We start from the raw sequence: 21,699 nt of genomic DNA on the forward strand, positions 1-21,699 counted from the left end.
TCGATCGCATATTACCAACGAGAAGATGAACTAAAATCAGAAACTGCATTTGCTTGGTACGGTAAAACAGTCGTCGATAGGTGGCCAGCTCGAGGTTTCTGTCTAGGATAAATTTACGTATCTGTCATATATAAAACGACCAACAATACGCGTATACGCGTATACGTTACGCTGGATCAGATATCGAACATAGATCGTACATCAGTCGTATCATCTTGTATGCATTGTTGCGTCTGTGCATCTCTGACCGATTAAACGAAACGACGAATCGAAACGTAAAGTAACGAATGAGAAGCAAGAGAGGCGGGAAGGAACGCGTTTCATCCGGATTGCCGTTGTGATCGAACGAGCGAAATCTCGAAGCGGACGGTTCGTTATTCAGAGGAATTTCCAGCTGGATTTAGACGAAGTTCGCATGCCAAGGCATCCGCCATACGCGTGCACGTACGTACCGTAAGCGTGAGACACGGCGCGTGCAAGACCGGAATAAATACTCCGAAATCGTCGATCGTTCGTTCCGCGAGGTTTCCCTCGGTTAGCGCTACCTCGAGAAACGTAGAACGATGGGAACGGGGTCACGTAATTAGGATAAAGTTATTTAAAAGCGTGAAACCGTGGCATCTGCCTGGCATCGGTCATTGAGACTCGAAAAAAAAAAAAAAAAAAAAAAAGAAAGAGAAAAAAGAAGAAAGAGCAGACGGCGAGGACACGAAGAGAAGGAAAGTTAGTTAAGCAGGTGCGTAGCTTGGCACGCGACAGGTGAACGTCGCGATCGTGCGTACCTTTCCTGGTGTATATCGAGTTTGAAGGTTCGACGATATCAGGGTGAACGACAGAGCGAGTGGAAGGATGGAGAAACGGCGATGTCTCAACAGCGAGAAACTGAATGAAACGGTCGTTATCTATAAGTTACCGATGGTAACTGTAAAATGGTTTGCCGAAAGCGATCGCCGATGCGAATCACAATGGGAAGATGGAAACGAGCCTGTGCGGCGAACAGAGGCGCGGAGGTCGCTTCATATGCTCGGTACATATCGCGAGACATCGGTTTTTCCCAGGACGACGAGATTTCCGACCCGATACCGCGTCTCCTTTCGTAAATAATCCACGTGGAGGACGACTCGAAGGAGGAGTAAATTCGCCGATGGAATACAAAATACAAAGCGGCAGCCGTTCATCCAACTTTAATTCTGTGTCGCGCGCTCGACAGCTCCTCGATTCGTCTTGCGAGGCGGAGAGAAAGGTCGCGCGCAACGGCCACGTTCTCTCTAGCCTCTTGTCGCCGGTCAACGAGAATTCGCGATTTATCCTTATAGAAAACGAAAGGTTTCCTTTTGGCAGCAATCCCGATCGATCCGATCCTCGGATTCCTGCGAACAAAGAAATAACGCGGTCACACAGTGGTGTCGCGTCCTTTTTCGCACAAAGGAATCCTTCGTTACAATGAGCGATACCTGACCGATAGAAATTCCTGAAAAACCCAAGACCGATCGCTCCTTCGATTTCCCGCCATCAACGTCGAATCGAAGAGCCGCGAGCAAGAAGGCGCAGTAAGAAAATCGGTCCGGTCCGACTGTTTTCCCATCGCTTTCATTCGTTCGATCGAGCGACCATTCGATTTGCGCTTTCTTTCCAGCCAATTAATCAGTTGCCAAGTTGCTACTTGTCGGTATAATTTGAATTTAATTTAATTTACGTAGACGCGCAGGAGACCTACGTAGGTAGTTCTCGCGACCAAGAGCAACGGGACAACATCGGTAATCCTTCCTTCTCTTGTATCTTCTGTCGAGTATAAAGTTTCAATGTCAGTGGCAGGAAATAGTAAGTTGATACAGTTGGCTTGCGACGCGCGTGCGCACGCTTTGCAAATGATAATGCCTTTTATACGCTCGTTGATAAGTGTAGACGAGCAATTTCAAATCGGCAACCGACACACGTAACGTAACTAAAGCGGAAGGAAGGAAATACGGATTACATTTAAAGAATATCGGTGACGTTAGCTGGTTACGGGACAAAGAAAGAACGTTGCCCGATCGACGAGTTTCGACGAATTACACGGTATACAATGGAAAAATGTTATCGTAAAGCTTGGAAATTTCTATGGGAAATTTCTATGGGAACAGGGTGAGCACCACTGTAAAACAGAAGGGCGCGTGCCACGAGTTCACATCTGCCGCAGTTGTTTTCGCATCCCCCCGGTTTCTTTCTGGAACAACACCACCACCACCACCACCACCACCATCACCGATAAACGCGTCTCCGGTTTGAGAAAAAAGGTTTCCGCAGGAAGCAGTAGCAGACCTTACCATCGCCATCTTCCCGTTTCCTGCCTCATCGACTCGATAGAAATCGGCCGAAAGTAGCTCGAAAGCGATCGCTCGAACGGAAGGAAGAAGCCAGAAGGAACGTTTCTAGAAAAATGTCCGCTTTTACCGAAACTCGTCTTTACCGTTTCTTATCGCGGATGGAACAAAGAAGCAAGTTACGGCAAACACCGGTTAGACAACGTTCGATTCCGTCTGGCGCTACGTTTTCTCAAGAAATTGTCTAGTCGAGAAGGAAGAAGAGCAGAAGCTCCTCTCGCTTTCTCCCAGCGTCCTCTCAAAGCCGTCGTGGAAGCGTTTAACCATCGCGGTCTCGGTCTTCCGCGATCTGCTGATCTGCTGATCTGCTGATCTGCTGATCTGCTGGCAAACAAATTGGTAGAGAGAGAAGCGGAAACGCGGTGCGAATTGGAAATTGAAAGTGTCGCTTGGCGAGTTAGGAACGACGAGATAAGGGAAGGGGTCGGGAGAAGCGGTAGTACGGGCCTGAACAAGGGCCCCGGGAAGGGGACCGACTCAGGTAAGCAGCTGCAAGCGTCCGCAGGGGCAACAGCAGCCGCGCGCTTAAATTAGTCCCGGCACAACTGTCGTTCGCGTAACACCGATGCAAGGAGAGAGAGAGAATTCTTCGGTCGTGTGTTTCGAAAGAGCGTGGTGAGAAATTTTTGAAGAGAAACTACCGACGGTGGTGTTCGTTCGGATATGTCGGTTAGTGCGAGAAACGTTGAACTTTGAAACGGAGCGTCGAGGCGAGATTCGATAATCGTAACTTTGCCACCGTTGCACGCTAGAATCTGAAGGTTTGCGATTACGATCGATAATGTGGAGTCGCTGATTGGCTAAGTGAATTTTAACGAGAAGGAAGCCTTGTACGGGTCGGAGTTGGCGAAGAAGCTAGAGGCGAAGATCGAGAGAGAACGTGGGGATTCGACGATCGTATGAAGGTTCACAGAGAGACGAGCGAACGAAGTAGAAGAGGAAACGAAGGAAGATGCTGATACTTAGGCTAATAGCGGTGTCGATCCTCTGCTGGATGGCCAGGTGCGATTTGTTGGACCTGTACGTGCAGCACATGGACGAGACCATGAGGACCTTGGCCTACAGGAACAGGCATCATCCGAAAGACGTCGTCCTATCCAGGATAAAGAGAAGCGTCGGAGAGGAGCAGCCGCTTCTCAGAGTAGGTACGTTTAAGAAACAACGGCTGGACGTGGATAAAGAGTGGTACGCGCGATGGAAGGCGAGAAGGAAGATCCCTTACAAGGAGGACGGGCTGGACTTTGTCAATTCGAGGGAAGAAAACCTGGACCCGGATCAACACGAGCTGGTGAACAACGCCAGTCGGATACTCGTCGCCGGAGAATCCGAAGAAACGACGACCGCGTCCACGCTGCAGACGAACGAAACGGCGAACGCGTACGATATCGACATCTCTAACGGAGAACCGACGTGGTGGTCCGACAACGATACCGCGCCGTTCGACGGACGGCCGATCGAACGCGAGAATCCGAAGGCGGAATCTCTCGAGGAGGAGACCACTCGAACCGCAGATTTTCAGGACGACGTCGAAACAGAAGGGAATTCTCGATTCGAGACGATGGAGGAGATCGGTACCGCCGGAGCGAACAACCTCTTCGACGATCCCGTCTTGAAAAGAAGCCCAAAGTCGCGAGACAGTCGAGTTCCGAAAAAGTACATCCCACCGATGGACAAATTGGCGAAGCTGTTACGCGCGTCCAAGTATACCGGTGCCGAGGAGACGATAGACGATCGACCCCGAAGAAGCATCGAGCAACCGAGGTTCACCAGACGCGAGAAACTCGACGACGACGGAGAAGTTATCCTCGAGTGGGATCCTTCGGACGAGCAGATGGTCACCTTCAAGGTGATCGCCAAGACCTTGGGATACGTCGGCATCGGATTCAACGAGAAAAACCATATGAAGGGAGCTGATATTCTGCTGGCTTGGGTGGACGATCACACGGGCACCGTCAATCTTCTGGTGAGTGTTGCCGCGTCCCATCTCGATCATCCGCGATCGCCAAAGGTATTCGGCCCTGTGATCGATCGTCTCCGATCTCCCATCTTCTTTTTACCCGTGTCCTCTCTTCCTTCTTGTCCCGTAGCCTTTGTGCAATCGTGCTTCCAACGATCGATCGGCATAGCAAGACGGTGATTAGGACTAGGCGTGAGAATAGTCGAGCGGCCAACGGGAAAGTCTGCCAACGTCGACGCTAGCCGTGTGGGAAGAACTCGTTTTCTTCTTATCGGAACGCCATCCTACGTTTCTATTTTCCCAGCTATTTCGCTTTCGAGACGGCGCTTCTGCGATCGATTGAATCGAATCGAGCGAATCGTCGTTGCAAGTACCGACAAACGTTCAAAGTTTTCGTATCAGCCGAGAGCTGGCGAACGAAAGAAGAGTAGCGGAGAGGTATTCGAAAGGACGACGACGACGACGACGGCGACGGCGACGATGAACCAGGGAAGCAAGAGGAAGAAAGGAAAAGTAAAAGAACAGAGACAGGTAAAAAAAGGAAGGGAAGAAACGAAAAGCTAGGAAATTAAAGGAAGATTAAGAAGGGCAGGTCGAAACAGCAGTCCGAAAGACCTGCGAACCCGAGGGAAGGACGAGGAGAAAAAGAAGCAGCAAAAGGGGGTATCGCGAGCCGAGGTATCGGCCTCTCGCCTCTCCTCCCTCCCGTCCAAACCACCGAATCCTTCTGCGAAGGGATCCCCTTGCTCGTGGTATCGTTTCAGTCGCACGATCCGTATTAACGAGGTTCGTTTAATTAACGCGTCATGGGAGATCCCGGTCGATTGTCTTCTCTGCTCTGCGGCTCTCTCCGTAACAGCGGCTGGAAAAACCAACGAACAAGATATTCCGTGCTCTCGTAGGATTTTCCGCTTCTCTTTTCGTTTTCGTTTCCGTTTCCCTTTCCGTTTCTCTGTTCCCTCTGGATCGCGGCACTTTGTACCTTTGCTTCGGAAATAGCGTGACATCTACGCGCAAATTACCAATCGAAGCAACCGTCTTACACGGACTTTGCTTACTTTCTTGTAATTTCAAGTATCCACACTCCGACCAACATTGGAGTTTCCATTCGGAGAACCACGCAACGAAGGGATTAAAAAGAAACTGGTTATCGAAACCTGCTCCACCCTTTTTTCTCCCTTTGCGCCGCTTCTCCGAATTCCTAATCTTAATTAAATTTATATCCATTCTCCGAGATGCGCTGCAACGTTGGTTCAAGCGCGGCCACGCGAACCTGCCCTCGCGATCTTCCACGTCGTATCGTATTCGTATTCGTATTCGTATTCGTATTCGTATTCGTGACGAATCGAAGAATGACCCGGTGAAAATCGCCGAAATTACCAGTGAAACGCAAACCAGCCGTAGTGGAGAAGAATTTAGTGGAATTTCTCGGCTCCGTTTACTCGACATTCATCCGCGAGGGCCAAGGCTGACAAGGAGAAAAAGAAACGAGCAGAACGCAGCCACGCAGGTGGGACAAGAGGAGTCTGAACGGCACGGCGTTGCTAGAAAATTAACGAACATCGTTCCGCCGGACGAGATAAAGTCGTGATAAATTTACGTCCGGCGAGGGCAGCGAGAGGCCTTTCTGTCCGTTCTCTCTCTCCCTCTCTTCCTCTCCTCGATTCGCCTTCTCTCGCCTCTTCCACCTTGACGAATTCGAAATCCACCGGCGAACCTCACCGCTTGTCAATTCCGTGACTCGACGAATTTCGATGGGAATATCTGAAAACGAAGAAAGAATTGGACGAATAAACGAATTTTCCCTTACGTCGACGCGCGACGATATCGCTCGTACATCGATAAAGTTTGAAAGCAACGCGAAAACGAATATACAAATTGTCGCACGTTTATCGAACGACACACGACGATAACGGTAAATTTCGAGATAAATTTCAAAAACAGGCTTTACAACGTTATGATTTTCCTGTATTTTTCGATTTATAAATTTATAATATCTAGAGAGCTGTTGAAAAAGTTGGTGGATATAGATGAAATCTTCGACGATACCGGCAGGCACACCAATCGTATTAGCAAATTATCAGAGGCGATTTAATCGGAGTTTATCGACGACTTCTTATCTAACTTGTTTCGCCACCAAATATTTACCAAATATTTAAATAGATAATCGCTGTTTGTTCGGACGAGAACTGTCTTTCACGCGGCAGATACAAAATCAAGCCCGCGTAAATTCGAATACGCCAACAGCCCGCAGGCGAATCATGCCACAGGCAATGGTACACGGCCGATACAGAATACACGGATGCAGAAAGAGAAACACGTATACGCTGGATACAAGCGGGAGGTGAAAGTGTGCGAAAGGTTGCGTGACTGAATACGTGACGAACACACGAGGAAGCACGAAGGTGTGTAAGAAAAGGCCCCTTCTCAGGGGGCATAGGTATGTTGTGTCCTGGCAGTTGTTGGTTCCAAAGGGTCCCCCAGTCAAGGCCTCCAGACATCGGCGGGGGGAGGCTACGCGAATCTTTGAGCATCGTTGCAAAGAAAGACGAAGAGCGATACCGGCTGGCTCCGATGAATCGGCCGACGCGCGATACCTCTCGCTCCTCGAATCTTCGAACGCGTGTTGAGAAACCGCGTTAAGTTTCTGCAACGATAAGAAAAACGAACGAATAAGCTACGAGAAACAGATCGAACCTGCTCCCTTTGCCTTCTAACTCTTGGAGATGGCGGATTCGCAGCAACGCGCATATAGCGGACCGGCTTTACATTTCCTTTGAACGGTATTTCTTTAGAGAGGTTTCTTTAGAAGAAGAGGACTGCAGATTTCGTTTATCGGGAAACGAGGACCACGATAATTGCTCCTTTTTTACTCGTGTATGAAGCTTCTGCCATTTCGAATTTCATATAACGAATATCGGTCGACTTTCGTTCGTTCGTTCGTTCGTTCGTTCGTTTAAATTACCCCTTTGCCGCGAAACATCTCATCTCCTCCTTGTATCGTACGTCGGAACGCAATCGAGATCGGAGAGAGGAGGAGCTGTTTCGAGAAAGGACAAAGTCCCGGAGAAAATTCGACAATTGCCAAAATAATTCACCGCGGGCCACGGCATGTGCACGTACGACGATTACGATCGTGATTTATTAGAGACAGGGAAGCACGTTTCGCAAAGTGAATCTGAAATGCAGGTAATCCGCGATCCGTCCATCTCGTGGTCCAACGGGGCCAGCCTGAGACCAACTCGGTGCATAGACGGACGCACACATTCTCCTCTCGTTTCGCCCTGATCTTTTTCTCATTATCTTCGACATATCCTGCTCGTCTTTTTTCACCCGCCGCCAACCAGTTTTCGTTTGTTTCCGATCCAACTTCTTCGTCTTCGAGCTCTCGCGCTCCACAGCTTTGTAAACCTGTATACGCAAACAAGACGAGAGAGTATCGCTGTTTCGTAATTATAGCCCCTCGTTGAATCACGACGAATGTGTCATATTACAATTGTAACAAGTTACAAATTATCCAACTATCGCGCTCGACTCAAATAGGAAAATGGGAAGAATTCAAACCCAACCGGAATCTATAACGAGTAACTTGTTCGCGTACGGATATCGTCGATCAGCCGATTCTTATGCAAGAGAGCATCTAGGTCCCAACGAATCGATGAAAAACTCGTTAAACTTGGAGAAAGTATCGCGGTGGTACCTATCGCGTAGCGAATCGACGCGTTTACCCTCTACGCTCGTTTACAATCATATTTCCTTGCCTTTGCGGCTGCGGAGCTTGATTTTACCGCTTTATCTCGACCGAGAGGCGAATCGTCGTCGTTCCACTGTCGCCGTCGAGCAGCCAAGTGGGATTTTAACCGAGAATATGGAGAATATTTTACGGATCGATCGGTCATTCTCTTTTTATCGCCGCTTTTCACCTCTTTCACGGTCAGCCTATTCCGGCACGAAGCTGCCTCTCTGGTCACAGGCGATCGAAAGAAACTTCGGAGCACGAATTTTCATGAAACTCGATTTGGCACCGACAGGGATGCGGCGGCGGTTAAACTGGTTCGCGGAAGATAGAATCGAGTTTATTCTAATTCCACTGGACAAGAATAGCGTTATACTTTTCAGGTATCCGAATCGCAATTAATTTGCGAAAGATGATAGATAAACCGGGCGGACAAATTCCAATAAATGGCTATATATTTCTCGTTTTGTCTACTTTCATGGCTGGAAATCTGTTGCGACTACGCGAGCGTCTAATCGATCGAAAGATACGAACACGAATTCGGTATCGATCAACGCAAGAACGAGAGAGAAGAAGAACGCAAAGATCGCCAAGATTTCCATGCGATCGCGAACGTTCTCACCCCTGACAGTGTTTTGATTCGTGGATTATTATTATACGCGGATAGGCGCGTAAAGCGTACCACGACGAGCTATAACGCGTCATCGAGCGTAATTGCGCGTAACAGCGTGTTCTTCCCAAGACCAAGACACGTGAGAACCGGATCGGCTCTTACCGTGACCGCGACACGTTGCAAACTGGCTGCCATACGTATGACGTACTTTACGAGAACCAATTCCGAACCTGTGCTACGGGAAAGCTTTGCTCCGTCTCGTTCCAGCGTTTAAGAGCTTTTCGTCTTTTATTATTTCCTCGCTGTCGGTTTTTACGAGAATAAATTCTGTGCCAACGTCGCGAGCAAAAACTCGATTCGATGTAGTTTCCATCAGTTACCTCTTATGAGAAAGAATTCTCGACAGTTTTCTAAAGCAGAAAACTCGAGACTTTTGCTATTCCCCGACGAAACGCGCAATAGCTCTGACTCTAATTTTCCCATAAATATGTAGAAACGGCGATCCAAACCAAACTGGTTATGACATTTTCTTTAAAAAGTAAAGCAGCGACCAAAGAAGAATCTGTCTTAAATATGCCAGTTTCAAATTGATTTCATCGAAATTGGCTTATCCAACAACGAGCACATTTTCATCGCCCGTACAATGGTCGAGCGTTCGAGGAAACTATTTAGTCGCGTTAACGAAGATACGCGCCATTGCACCGTACGACGTACGAGTGTTGCGTTTTCCCAGCGATTAGGAAAGACGTCGATTTCGGCCGGTCTGTTCCGTTGATCGCGTCTGTTTAGAGACCGGTAGATGGTTGTTCGCAGTTGCCTAAGAACGATAGGAAGGCCCTTTATCCCCGTCGAGGGACCTCTTTGCGCTACCAGCTGCTGTTCTGCCAGGTGGTAAAAAGGAAGGAGAGCCACTATACGAAAAGGAAAGGTAACCGCACAGCAGCAGGGAGAGAGAGAGAGAGAGAGAGAGAAAGAACGAAGAGAAGCTGGAAAACGAAAAGGAAGGAGGAGAAAGCGAGACAGCGTAGGAGACGTGCAAGAGAGAAACGGAGGAACCAAGCACGCGGTTGGGTTTCTCGTTCGAGTATCGAAACGAGATGGAAAAGACCAACGAGATGCGTTGGAGGGAGAGAAAAGCGCAGAGGACAGTAAAAGTGAGAGTATGTAAGAGCAAGAAGGACGGGGAGAAAAAAGGGAAAGGAACATTGGTGAAACGGTGTGCGAAAGAAGAGGGAAGAAAGGTAGAGAAAAAGGAGGGAGGACTGTACGTCCAAAACACCTGGCAAGCATCGTCGTCCTCCTAGTGGCGCCTCTTTTTCTTCGGAATTGCCGGGCCCATGGGAACCACCGCGGTCCTTCGCGGCGCAACTCCTCCGGGGGCACAAAGGGAACCGTTTCTTTTTTGCCACGCGTATATAGATCGGAAACTATTTCTCAAGATAGATCATCGTACGGATAAACGACGCCGATTCTTCGTCTCTGGTTCCCGTTGGTTGCCCGTCGAGCGAAACGCGTTTTAACGAACATTCGTCGTTCGTGAATAAAAGTAAGTCTGTTCGCGCCGTACTTTCCAACGTACCGAAACGTCCGAGTTTCTCGGAAGACTGCCACAGGAAACGCGAGTACCGATCCATGACGTCACATCCGCCGAATTAATTTTCCGCATCCACGCACGTGTGCCTCTTTTCCCACGCATCGGTGACTCGATACGACTCGTTCGAAAGACTAACCAACGTCGGCCAACTTTTCACCTTTTCTCTCTCATCCTCCGTTACGTTTCCTCCGGTCTGTCTAGTCGGATCACGGATCACCGGATCCGTCGGTCCTGTGCATTCGTCGGCTGGCAAACGCGCAGAGAAACCTGTCGCTGAAACAACCACGTTATCGATTTCGTGATTTCAAGTACAAGCCGAATAGAGTACGAATAATCAAGTACGAATAGAGCGATAGGAACGGCCGATGAAAATATTCAAACGACTGTGGAACCCTCTGAAACGATCTACAAGCGGACGATCGTTATTAAGTCGTCGTTGCCGTTGTTAGATCGGCCTCGTATTTTACCGATATTATCGCGACAATCGTCGTCGTCGTCGTTACAGCGCTAACGAAGTTTCCACGTATTTTCTACAAAACAAAAACTTCTCGATGCACGCGTTTTTTCGAGAAATTCACGCCCAAGTAGCTAGATAGCACGATAGTACGCGTCGATATCTTTTCGATCGGTAATTTATACTCGGAGATTCTACCTTAGAAGTTGCTCGAGTGCCAGGTGTTGGCACGAGCTTCTATAACCATTTGCATAACTTTCCTAATCGACGATCAAACCGTTCCGCGCGTTAAACACGGGCCACGTCGAAAAAAAGACGCTTTTCCTGTTCACCGACAGGCGCATATAAGTTGGCGCAATTAAAACGTCGCAACGACGAGTCGATCCATCGAATCGAGAGACCGCCGAGGAATCGCCGACTTTTTTTAATCACCGTCTAGCAATGCCACGGACACGCTACGTGCTAATTAGCCCGGCGACGATGAGAATATCCGGCTGCCATGAGAAAACCCCCGGCGAATCTCGTGAGAACGCGCGTTAACCCCAGAAAGTCCGCCCCAACGGCGAATCGCAGCCGCTAATAATTATAATTAAACGGAAATCGGTATTATTCGAATCCAAAGTAGACGCTCGTGATCGATCATTCGGATTCACGCTGACATTCATTATCGTTGAAAGCGACAACGGAATCTCGCGATTTTAAGGTGGGATTTTCAGTTTCCCTCTACTTTATCAGCAGCTAACGCGTTTCATTTTCGCGGCATTAAATTTTTATAAACGCGCCAAACTACCATTAAATAACACGTACAATATGATGATCAGTGTACAGCACGAACAGCACGTCTTACGAACGTAAGCCACTGCGATCGAACGGCTGCGTTCTCTCTTCGCGTGGCCTGTTTTTTTTTCTTTTTTTTCTTTTTTTTTTTCCTTTTTTTCCAGAGACGCGCCACTTTATTATCGCTTCCTCTTTGCACGTGCTCGTTACAAAATACGCAACGAGCGTGACGATGCTCGGCCAATTATTTCGATTCATTAAGAGCAGGAAGGGGACTTCCCTTCGGCCTCTTACAAACTTTAGCGCCCAACCGTAATCGGAATCCAACGGACCCAAACGCTCGCGGCCACCCTTCCGATTGTCAGCGTCACGGCCGACGGTGTTGTTTCCTTCGAGCGCAGGATGCATCGGAATGTCGTTAACTTAACTGAGCGTCGCTCGAATCTGACTGGCCGATGAACGTCGTTATATCATCGATCGTCGTCGAGTACACATCGAGAAGAATAAACGCGATTCCGCGGAGGAGTAGCTCTGCGGAGAGTAAAGGAGAAAGTGCAGAAAGTGGAGAGGAACGAATCGAGCGTGACAAAAAGCACCGATTCGTCGTCCAGCGTAAACACCTGGCGCTCACCTGACCCGATAAACTTCTCCGTCTCGTTCCACCGGCAAATCAGATTTCTTTTGGTTTTTCAGGACTCGCACGGGATCGAAGGTCCGACCCTGGTCACGGACACGTCGCAGGATGTCAAAGTATTGGGAGGCTCGCAAAACGAAACTCACACGAGCGTGATCTTCTCGCGAAACTGGCAGACCTGCGACCCTCAGGATCATCGGCTCACGGTATGGCTACAAGCATAAACCATTTACCAGGATATTCGCTTTATCGTTTTCTTCCCTCGATTATACCTCGTTTCTTTCTACTATTCGTAGAAACGATACTCTTTTCTTACATCATTGTCCTTGTCCTCGTTCGTCAGAGCCACTTGGACACGAGTATACGGTTAATTAAAATCTGGACGCCGTTTGCCGATCAATTTAATTAATTTCAAAAAATACGATCTTGCGTTCGAAACGCGTCTCGACTAAGCGAATTTAGCGGTAAGCGGTAACGGGCGAGGGGTTAACGCCGGTGTATATGGCAATATGGGAATAAAATCAAATATCCGAGATAAAGGATCGAGTTGCCTCGTAACCGAGCATCGAGTAATTACAAGTGGCGGGAGAACAAATTGTCCGATATTCGATTCCACCTGACGGAGCCTGGGAACTGGGAATAGCCGAGAAGATTTACAACGTAGAGACAAGAGCGCTGGTAGAATTCGCGGAGAGAGCCTCCTCTCTTTTTCGATTTATGCCCGGCACGAAGGCAGCCCGCGACTTTAACAGGCCCTTAGACCACGGTACGTCGAATTCCCGCAGCGATATTTAGGCGTTTAGCATGCCGTCCGCGACCCTCGTGCGTCTCCTCCACGATTCCCATTCTCGATCCGCAGCGGGACTAACCAGCGTGCCGTCCAGCCCATTGAAATATCTCTTAACCAGCCTGTTTCCCATATCCGATTCTCCCTCTCTTCCAATTCCAACCGCGGCAGAACCATTATGAAAAAGTAATTATCGCTTGCTATCGCAGGGAGACACGATTCGAGTCCTCTGGGCGCTTCATTCCAGCGATCCTGAGCTAAATACTGCTGTTTGGCCCGGTGACAAGCGTGGAGGTAGAGCTTTGAGACTCAAGACCGCGGCTCCTCATGCACCTCCCCGCCATACTCGGGATATCAAGCATTGGGACGTGAAATTGAATCAAGTAAGTGGAATCTGGCAATCGTGTTTAATTAATCGGGTTGCGATACACGCCACCGTGCGACACTCTGCCATCTGCTACTGCTACCTGTCTCCTTTCTCTTCAGCCAACCATCTCTTATTCTTACATTATTAAAATCAACTAACTCAAAAAAAGAACAAATCGATTGCCGTATAGAACGATATAATATAAGATGTAACTTTGTCCTCTCGACAAAGGAAAATCCTCGTACACAACGATAAATAAAGAAGACGTTTCTTCGTTTCGATAAACAAGTCCTTTCTGCTCGTTTCTCGTCGCTCGCTTTGCACAAGCGTTGCTACACGGAAGGAAACGCTCAATGTGAAACGACCGCGATAGCTTAATTATTGATCGTTGTCGAGCAACGGAATGCCTGTATCGTGATTAATTATGTGTTCTTCTTGATACGTAGCCTCCGGTTTCAGACAGCGTAGACACCACCTATTGGTGCAAGATTTTCAAGGCACCTCATAAGGAGAAACACCATATGATCGGGGTAAGTAATCGAAATTCGTCGAAATTCGCCGAAATTTATCAAACTGTGTCTTCGTTTTGGAATAAATTTGACGCGCGACGCGAGTACCGAGGAATGTCGTAAGGTTGGGCCTGATTCGTATGTGCTTCACGAATCACGGTCATCCGTGCCGGACATGGCACCGTGTCGATGGACGTCATTAGAATAAAGAAGGGCCTCGGAATGATGTCATTCCGTGGCCGAAACGTTGCCCGATTGCCAATGAAATCTGCTTGAGAAGATTTCTCGGCAGAAGAACACGCGGTTCAATCTGATATTCCGAAACTGTCTCGCCACGCGATCGATTCTTCTGCTTCTTCGAATCCTCTCAACTGTATACCGTCATCGATATATCAGATACAAACATCGACTATAGGGCCGATACGTGCAAACATCGAGCAACGATTCGTCTTCTGATTTCAGTACACGCCACTCGTGGAAAAGGAGAACGAAGATTTGGTTCATCATATCATATTGTACGAGTGCGCCTCGACTTTGTCGATCTTGGGACAACACGCGAGAATCGTTGGAGCCCCGTGTTACAGTCCTACGATGCCGCGAGAATGGGAATCGTGCTTGCAGCCGGTGCTTGCCTGGGCACGCGGTAGTACAGGTACGCTGGAGGAAAGAGCATAAGATTTATTTGACAATTTCGATTATTTAACTCGCAAGCAGATGAACAGTAGGTAGAATGGGAATTCTTCCTCGCTACCTATCGAGTTTCCTTCGGACGACAATAGTTGAAAGTTTAATAAAACCTATCCATCGAGCTAGGATATCCGAAATTCGTCTAGTTTTTCGAGTATCCGAAATCGAACGCTGGAATTACCAAAATTCTCAATACCACGACAGCTTGTAAATCATCGTCTTTGCCATTGTCAGAGGCACAGCACGGCGATTCTTCTCGGTTCTAATGTCGATATAGACTTTACTCGGGGCATGATTATTTAAACAACGACGACGAGTAGAACGAACTGACAGATCGGTACAGAGATCACGTATAGTAGTAGCGATATGGTACAGCATAGAGATACGATGTGTCTTGGCACAGGTGAATGGCTTCCGGAACACGTCGGCATTCCCATCGCCGAACATCCTGAAGGCTCTTATTACATGTTAGAAGTGCACTATAATAATCCGGGTATGAAGAAGGTGGTAGACAGCAGCGGGGTACGTCTACACTTGACTGCGAACCTACGTCCTCAGGAAGCGGGAATTCTCGTTGCTGGCGTGGCTGTTAGTCCTCTTCACCTGATTCCACCGAAACAAAAGGAATACGCCACCGCGGGTTACTGTACTCCTCATTGTACCAACACTGTACGTAAACGCCACTCCTTCGATAATTACAACGCGCTTCTTCCATCCGTTCGTTTCTAAACTTTTAAACTGCCGATCGCCCCTACAGATGTTCCCTGAAGGCGGAGTGAACATCGTTTCGGTGGTCTTGCATTCTCACTTGGCCGGTCGTCGTTTGAGTCTGAAACACATTCGTCAAGGCAAAGAATTACCCAGGATAGTCGAGGATAACCACTTTGATTTTGAGTATCAACAGTCTCATACTCTCGAGAAGGAGGTGAAAGTCCTTCCAGGAGACGAATTGCTGGCTGAGTGTGTTTACGGTACGTTGGACAGGACGAAACCTACTTTGGGAGGATACGCAGCATCTCAGGAAATGTGTCTGGCCTTCGTGGTACATTATCCGAGAACACCGCTCGCAGCATGTTATAGCATGACACCGGTGAAACATCTGTTCAAGACTCTCGGCGTGTACAGCTTCAAAGGCGTTACTATGGATCACCTGGAGAAACTTTTCCTAACAACTAGGTAAGCAAAAGGTAAAAGTTTGCGCGTATGACGCGCACAACGTATATTCCACGTTCCTTCTTTCATCCGTTTACGTTTGCTGGTTGCAGGACCGACGCTGTCACTATTCCTTCCACTGGTCAACAACAGCTTCCGATTTACCCCGCTACAAGGCCCAGCGAAGAAATAGACGAAGAACTTATAAGGGAGGCAAAGTCCGCCTTGATGGCTATGAGGGATTACACGGTAGAAAACGAGAACGATAACGTCTTCTCTCGATTGATCATCGAAGAACCCGAAGAGTTCAGAGGTAAACAATACGAACGCCTATTCCCAGAAAACTGATAATTATCACGATGATAAGACTACGACAATTATGTGTCTCGATAGGTCGAACTTTGGCCGAACATATGCTGGCTCTACCCTGGACGGAGGAACTTCTTGCTAGATCCATCGAACAGAGTCTGTATCACGGCAGGCACATGACATTTTGCAGGAAGAGGGACGATAAGCTTGCTCTGGTATGTCCAATCTTTGTCCCTTCTCGTTCGATATCTCGGTGTACAAGCAACCCTGCCTCTATTCTACAAAACATTCTTCCACGATATAATAGAATATGTAGAATAAAATCCACCCATTTAAGGAATTTTTCAGTTTTCAAACGTGACGTTTACGACGTTCGTCGATTTTAGTTAGAATATCAACGTATTCTCTTTGCAGCCGGCTGACATACAAACATTCCCAAACTACACAGCACTGCCGGAAACAAACGAAACCACGTGCAGCGAAATGGCGATGCTATCCAGTGCATCGAGGAGCCTGTACCTCGACATCGTTCCGCTTCTCGCGATTCTCGTTACGGCGATCACCGTTTCCTAAAATTAAAGTCAAATTGTACGTATTAGACGGTTTGATCGTCCGTTGTTCGACCGTCGTTGATTGTACGGTCAAGCGTATCCGTCTTATTCGTCTCTCTTACAAATCGGGACTGTTCGAAACGGGCTAGAAACGAGCGATATCGTCGAACGATAATTTACGAGGCCGATATCTCTGCCTGCAGGGATAGACGGCAACGTTTTGGAAAAATTTTCACCGCCCAATGTGTGTGTGTGTGTGTGTGTGTGCGCGCCTGCGTGTGCGTGTGTGCGTGCGTGCGCGTGTGCGTGTGTATGTATGCGTACGTATATGTGTATACACACGCCTACACACGCACAAAAATATAACATAATATATATGTATAATGTAATGTAATGTAAATATACCATCCACTTATTTATAAGGTATTCGCGCAGCAAGCCTTTCCCTCTATTTTATATGAATTTTGTATAAAAAATAAACCAGTCTGTAGAAACTGTACCTTTCTACGTATTATCCATCCCCTTTTATTAAAAAAATTATTAGTAGAAGCTCAAGCGGCGACGAATACGAGTTAAAAAAGGAAAAAGTATAGTATGATTACGGTAAAGAGAAAGAAAAGCTTTTACGGAAATGTTCTTACCGCTACAATGTACGAGGTGTCAGAAACCATAAAACTTCCGATTCAATGTTTTCCATAACTTGCAGAGCTTCGTAGATATGTAGCTACTTGCAACGATATGGACATTAGCAAATGCTTCGAGGAGTGATTTCGCCGCTGTAAAATCGTTTGCTTATCGGAAGAGAAGATGATTTCGTTAATTAGTTGTATCGGTAGAGTAACGTAGTTGATGCAGAAATGGAAATTTTTCGAAATTTCCAAGCTGTCGAACATCCCCTGTCGCTTAGCCCGGCTACGTTTCGCTAGAGTAAAGAGAGGTTCGAACTATGTATGGTGATCGATGTAGCGACTGCTTTGAAGCTCAGCCACAAGGAAACCGGGTAACCGATATATCAGCTACCACGCAGGTGTCCGGGCTCGCAATTTTCTAGATGGTTAACCAATTACGGAGGCGTCTGCAATAGTTCTCGACCCGATTTCATTCACGGTGATTTTCACCTATCGGAATACCCATATCCCACGAGGTCCCATGTGGTCGGTGCTGATAAGCATTGAATTGGACCGATATTGAATTGTGGCGGGTTTCTGCGAGTATAAAAGCTCGGCTCCTTGGGACACGGGACATCAGTAGCTCTCTGGAGCTCTCTAAGGAAGAATACGAGCAATCCTGCGAAGAAGATTTCGCACGCTTCTCCAAACGAAAAGTTCGTACGAACCAGCGGTGCATACCAGCTACTACGAAAACAAAGAGTCAAGTAAGTAGGATGTAGATAAAATTGCAAGGGAGTAACGTAAAAAATTGTGAAAAAAAAAAAATATATATATATATATGAAAAATTTCTATCGATGTTAAGAATGCGGCGTACGAGGTACGTTGCATTGCCAGTACGAGCTTGGCAGTATGTCGGCCTTCTGGTGGTATCCCTCGCCTGTCTCACGCTAGGTCTGGTCTCCAGGGATAAGGAAGGTCGAGCAGGAAGCCTGGCGGGACCCGAGTTAAAACATCAAGCTCCTCACCAGTAACATTTCGTTTACTAAAATTTAGAAAAATCTAGAGTATCTAGAGTATCAGAGTCTTAAAAGTTAGCTTATTCGATTTTGTACCTTGTTAGATTTGGAATTTAATTTATTAGAAATTTCGAATTTAGTTTATTCGAATCTTAGAGCTTGCAATTCAGTTTGTTACGATTTTAGATTTTAGATTTTAGATCGTAGGTAGATCGTAGCATCTAACATATTAGAATCGTAAAACGCACTACGGCAAATCTGTCGTCTTTCTCGCAGAGTGGACGCCTGCCCGAATTTGAGCCCTTTCACCAAGATGCCTTCTTGCTCGAGTTTCGAGCAAAACCAGACCAGCATTTCGAAGACGACCAAACAAACTAGAAACTCCAGAATTTCCCTCCTACCAACCGATCCAAGAATGTCCCGATCTCGAAGCTTAGATCGTGCCTCCGGGATACGGTCTCAAACTCGAGCGGACTTTACGAGCACATTGGACAGACTGGGCAGACAGAGAAGCAATATCGAATACGGTTCGAGACGTACCGTGGAATCGAGACATAGAACACAAGATCGTGCAAGACGCGTATCTGATTCTGCGATCCGATTGCAGATCATTCGATCGCTCGACTCTAGAACTACACGGGATCTTGCTGAACGAAGATCGCTCGAAAGGTCTACCGACATCGATAGGCGTCGTCAAGTAAATAGGCGAGTAATCGATTCCCAAGAACGTGGAAACCTTGTACGCTCTATGGAACGACTGACTTTTACCGCCGATTCCCGTCGAGAAAGAAACGAACGATCTCCGAGGAACGTGGATAGACGAAATCGTATCCAAACGACGATCAGACGCGACTCTAGACTGGATCGAGACCACGGATTTTTTACCAGAATGGAACAACGCGAAGCGACTGACCAACGACGACACTCTTCCGTTGCATCGTTAAGACGTTCCGTAGACAATTTCGATCGAGAGAGAAACAACAGACTGAACTTGGCTCGCGAACGACGCGAATCTTCGCCTGTCAGGGCATCTGAAATTACCAGCAATTACTTAAAGGAACGACGAGTTGGGAGTTTGTCCAACGATCGAAGATCAGAACGTCGATCGTTCGTGGATTCTAGAAGAAACTCAGAAAGGCGATCTGCACCCGTCGAATCTGAAAACCACGTAGAAGGTAGAACCGATCGCAGACTCGTGAAACGGACAGACAATCGTCTCGTTCATCAACGTGTAGATCGTAGACTTAGCGAAGAAGGAGTTCACCGTCGTCATGCAGACCAAACAGCTGAACGTCGACTCATGGAACGAGGAACCGACCGACGTCTCATGGAACAAAGAGCTGACCGACTCGTCGTGGTAAGGCGATCCACGTCCGTCGAATCTCGAATCCGCAAAGAAGCCAGAACCACCGATCGACGACACAGGGAAAGGCGAACCGCGTCTATCGAATCCCAGAACCGTGAAGAAGCTAGAGCCGATCGCCAACAATCGGAACGAAGAACTAATCGACGTCTCATGGAACAAAGAGTTGACCGACTCGTCGTGGAAGGGCGATCCACACCCGTTGAATCTCGATTCCGCAAAGAAGCCAGAACCACCGATCGACGACACAGGGAAAGGCGATCCGCGTCTATCGAATCCCAGAATCGCGAAGAAGCTAGAACCGATCGGCAACAACTGGAACGAAGAACTAACCGATATCTCATGGAACAAAGGGCTGACCGACTCGTCGTGGAAGGGCGATCCACACCCGTTGAATCTCGATTCCGCAAAGAAGCCAGAACCACCGATCGACGACACAGGGAAAGGCGATCCGCGTCTATCGAATCTCGAAATGGCGAAGAAGCTAGAACCGATCGGCAACAACTGGAACGAAGAACTAACCGATATCTCATGGAACAAAGGGCTGACCGACTCGTCGTAGAAAGGCGATCTACACCCGTTGAATCTCGATTCCGCAAAGAAGCCAGAACCACCGATCAACGACGCAGGGAAAGGCGATCCGCGTCTATCGAATCTCAAAATCGCGAAGAAGCTAGAACCGATCGCCAACTTGTGGAACGAAGAACCGACGCGCGACTCATTGAACAAAGGGCCGATCGACGACGACTGGCCGTGGAAAGGCGATTCACACCCGTTGAATCTCGATTCCGCAAAGAAGCCAGAACCACCGATCAACGACACAGGGAAAGGCGATCCGCGTCTATCGAATCCCAGAACCGTGAAGAAGCTAGAGCCGATCGGCAACAATTGGAACGAAGAACTAATCGACATCTCATGGAACAAAGGGCTGACCGACTCGTCGTGGAAGGTCGATCAACACCCGTTGAATCTCGATTCCGCAAAGAAGCCAGAACCACCGATCAACGACGCAGGGAAAGGCGATTCGCGTCTATCGAATCCCAGAGCCGCGAAGAAGCTAGAGCTGATCGCCAACTTGTGGAACGAAGAACCGACGCGCGACTCATTGAACAAAGGGCTGATCGACGACGACCGGCCGTGGAAAAGCGATCCACGTCCGTCGAATCTCGAGTTCGCGGGGAAACCAGAATTGATCGTCGACTTATGAGAGAAAGGGCTGATCGTCAACTCGTGGAACGTCGTCTCACAGGGCAGAGAATCGATCGGCGAGACTTGAACTCGAGACGATCGGTACGACAGACGCTCGACATCGATAGATCTCAAGGGACCGGCACTATGCTTACTCGTCTTGAAAACGACATTCGCTCTAGCCAGAAGGGACAAAGATTCGCTGACAAAGCACGCGCAGCCCTGGCAACTTCTCCAGATAGATCTATAAACGATATCGGACGATCTCGCTCCGTGGAAAGGGACATTCGCTCTGCGGATAGAGATTCTCGTTCTCGAAGCCAATCGATCCAAGATTCAATCGTTCTGCGAGGACGAGACCGGTCTCAACAACGGATTTCCAGGATCCCTGTCAGTACACGTTCCTTGACAGTACGAGAGAAAAGTGAGGCACGCGGCAACGATTTCATGCCCAGGATGAAGATTTTAGGCGCCACGGACTTCCTAAAACAACGAAACTCCATGAATTACGCGTTTACATTTGAAATTATCCGTCAGGCACTCACAATTGGACTTTGTACGATGTACGGATTATCCATTTTCTACGGGAAACGTTCTTTCATTAGGTAAGCAAATACCGTATCTGTATCGCCTGTATCGGTAGCCTGATTAAAACAGAAATGTACATTGATGATATTAATGGAATGCGACCGTTTGTTACAGAAACTTCGTGAGACAGGGACCGCAATTTACTATATGGTAGACTCTTATCCCGAGGAAAAACGACGATTAGCTACTTCCAAGACCTGCTTTTAGTCATTGTTCTAGCGTAATTTTTTCTTCCACTATACTATACTATGTACTTGCTATGTACTCAACGAAAAAACTGTATATTGAGAGAAATGTGTCGCATGTATTTGAAAAGATATATTTTATCTGAATAAACTGTTCAAACGAAAGTCAAACACCGTGTACTCGCTATGAATATTTTCCTGAAACGACTCTCCCATCACGCGTCGCACGCATACACGGTACAGTAGCACAAGCATAC

General features: G+C 47.8%; 3 protein-coding genes across 3 annotated transcripts in view; all 3 read left to right on the forward strand.

Annotated features, from left to right (window-relative positions):
• LOC132913237 (pre-mRNA-splicing factor Syf2) overlaps positions 1–21,699 on the forward strand; it is an 86,041-nt gene that overhangs the window by 51,879 nt on the left and 12,463 nt on the right. The window lies entirely within an intron of this gene.
• LOC132913117 (MOXD1 homolog 1) lies at positions 2,772–16,984 on the forward strand. Its single transcript, XM_060971095.1, has 10 exons — positions 2,772–4,326; positions 12,188–12,334; positions 13,125–13,298; positions 13,729–13,812; positions 14,254–14,443; positions 14,882–15,147; positions 15,236–15,654; positions 15,744–15,943; positions 16,024–16,154; positions 16,354–16,984. The coding sequence occupies exons 1-10, from the start codon at positions 3,316–3,318 to the stop codon at positions 16,510–16,512; spliced, it is 2,781 nt and encodes a 926-aa protein (XP_060827078.1). The 5' UTR covers positions 2,772–3,315; the 3' UTR covers positions 16,513–16,984.
• Positions 17,965–21,613, forward strand: LOC132913213 (apical junction molecule-like). Its single transcript, XM_060971342.1, has 3 exons — positions 17,965–18,129; positions 18,395–21,274; positions 21,372–21,613. Exons 1-3 carry the CDS (start codon positions 17,966–17,968, stop codon positions 21,409–21,411), a joined length of 3,084 nt encoding a protein of 1,027 aa, XP_060827325.1. The 5' UTR covers position 17,965; the 3' UTR covers positions 21,412–21,613.

Source organism: Bombus pascuorum, chromosome 13, assembly GCF_905332965.1.
Source record: "Bombus pascuorum chromosome 13, iyBomPasc1.1, whole genome shotgun sequence".
In the NCBI taxonomy this organism is placed as follows: domain Eukaryota; kingdom Metazoa; phylum Arthropoda; class Insecta; order Hymenoptera; family Apidae; genus Bombus; species Bombus pascuorum.

What these genes read in the sequence shown, in the direction of transcription:
- LOC132913213 (XM_060971342.1), top strand. Translation starts at nt 17,966, where the DNA reads ATGCGGCGTACGAGGTACGTTGCATTGCCAGTACGAGCTTGGCAGTAT. An exon ending in AAACATCAAGCTCCTCACCA is followed by an intron (nt 18,130 to 18,394) that starts GTAACATTTCGT and finishes TCTTTCTCGCAG; the next exon opens with AGTGGACGCCTGCCCGAATT. An exon ending in GGGAAACGTTCTTTCATTAG is followed by an intron (nt 21,275 to 21,371) that starts GTAAGCAAATAC and finishes CGTTTGTTACAG; the next exon opens with AAACTTCGTGAGACAGGGAC.
- LOC132913117 (XM_060971095.1), top strand. Translation starts at nt 3,316, where the DNA reads ATGCTGATACTTAGGCTAATAGCGGTGTCGATCCTCTGCTGGATGGCC. An exon ending in CTGGGCACGCGGTAGTACAG is followed by an intron (nt 14,444 to 14,881) that starts GTACGCTGGAGG and finishes GTCTTGGCACAG; the next exon opens with GTGAATGGCTTCCGGAACAC. An exon ending in GGGACGATAAGCTTGCTCTG is followed by an intron (nt 16,155 to 16,353) that starts GTATGTCCAATC and finishes TTCTCTTTGCAG; the next exon opens with CCGGCTGACATACAAACATT.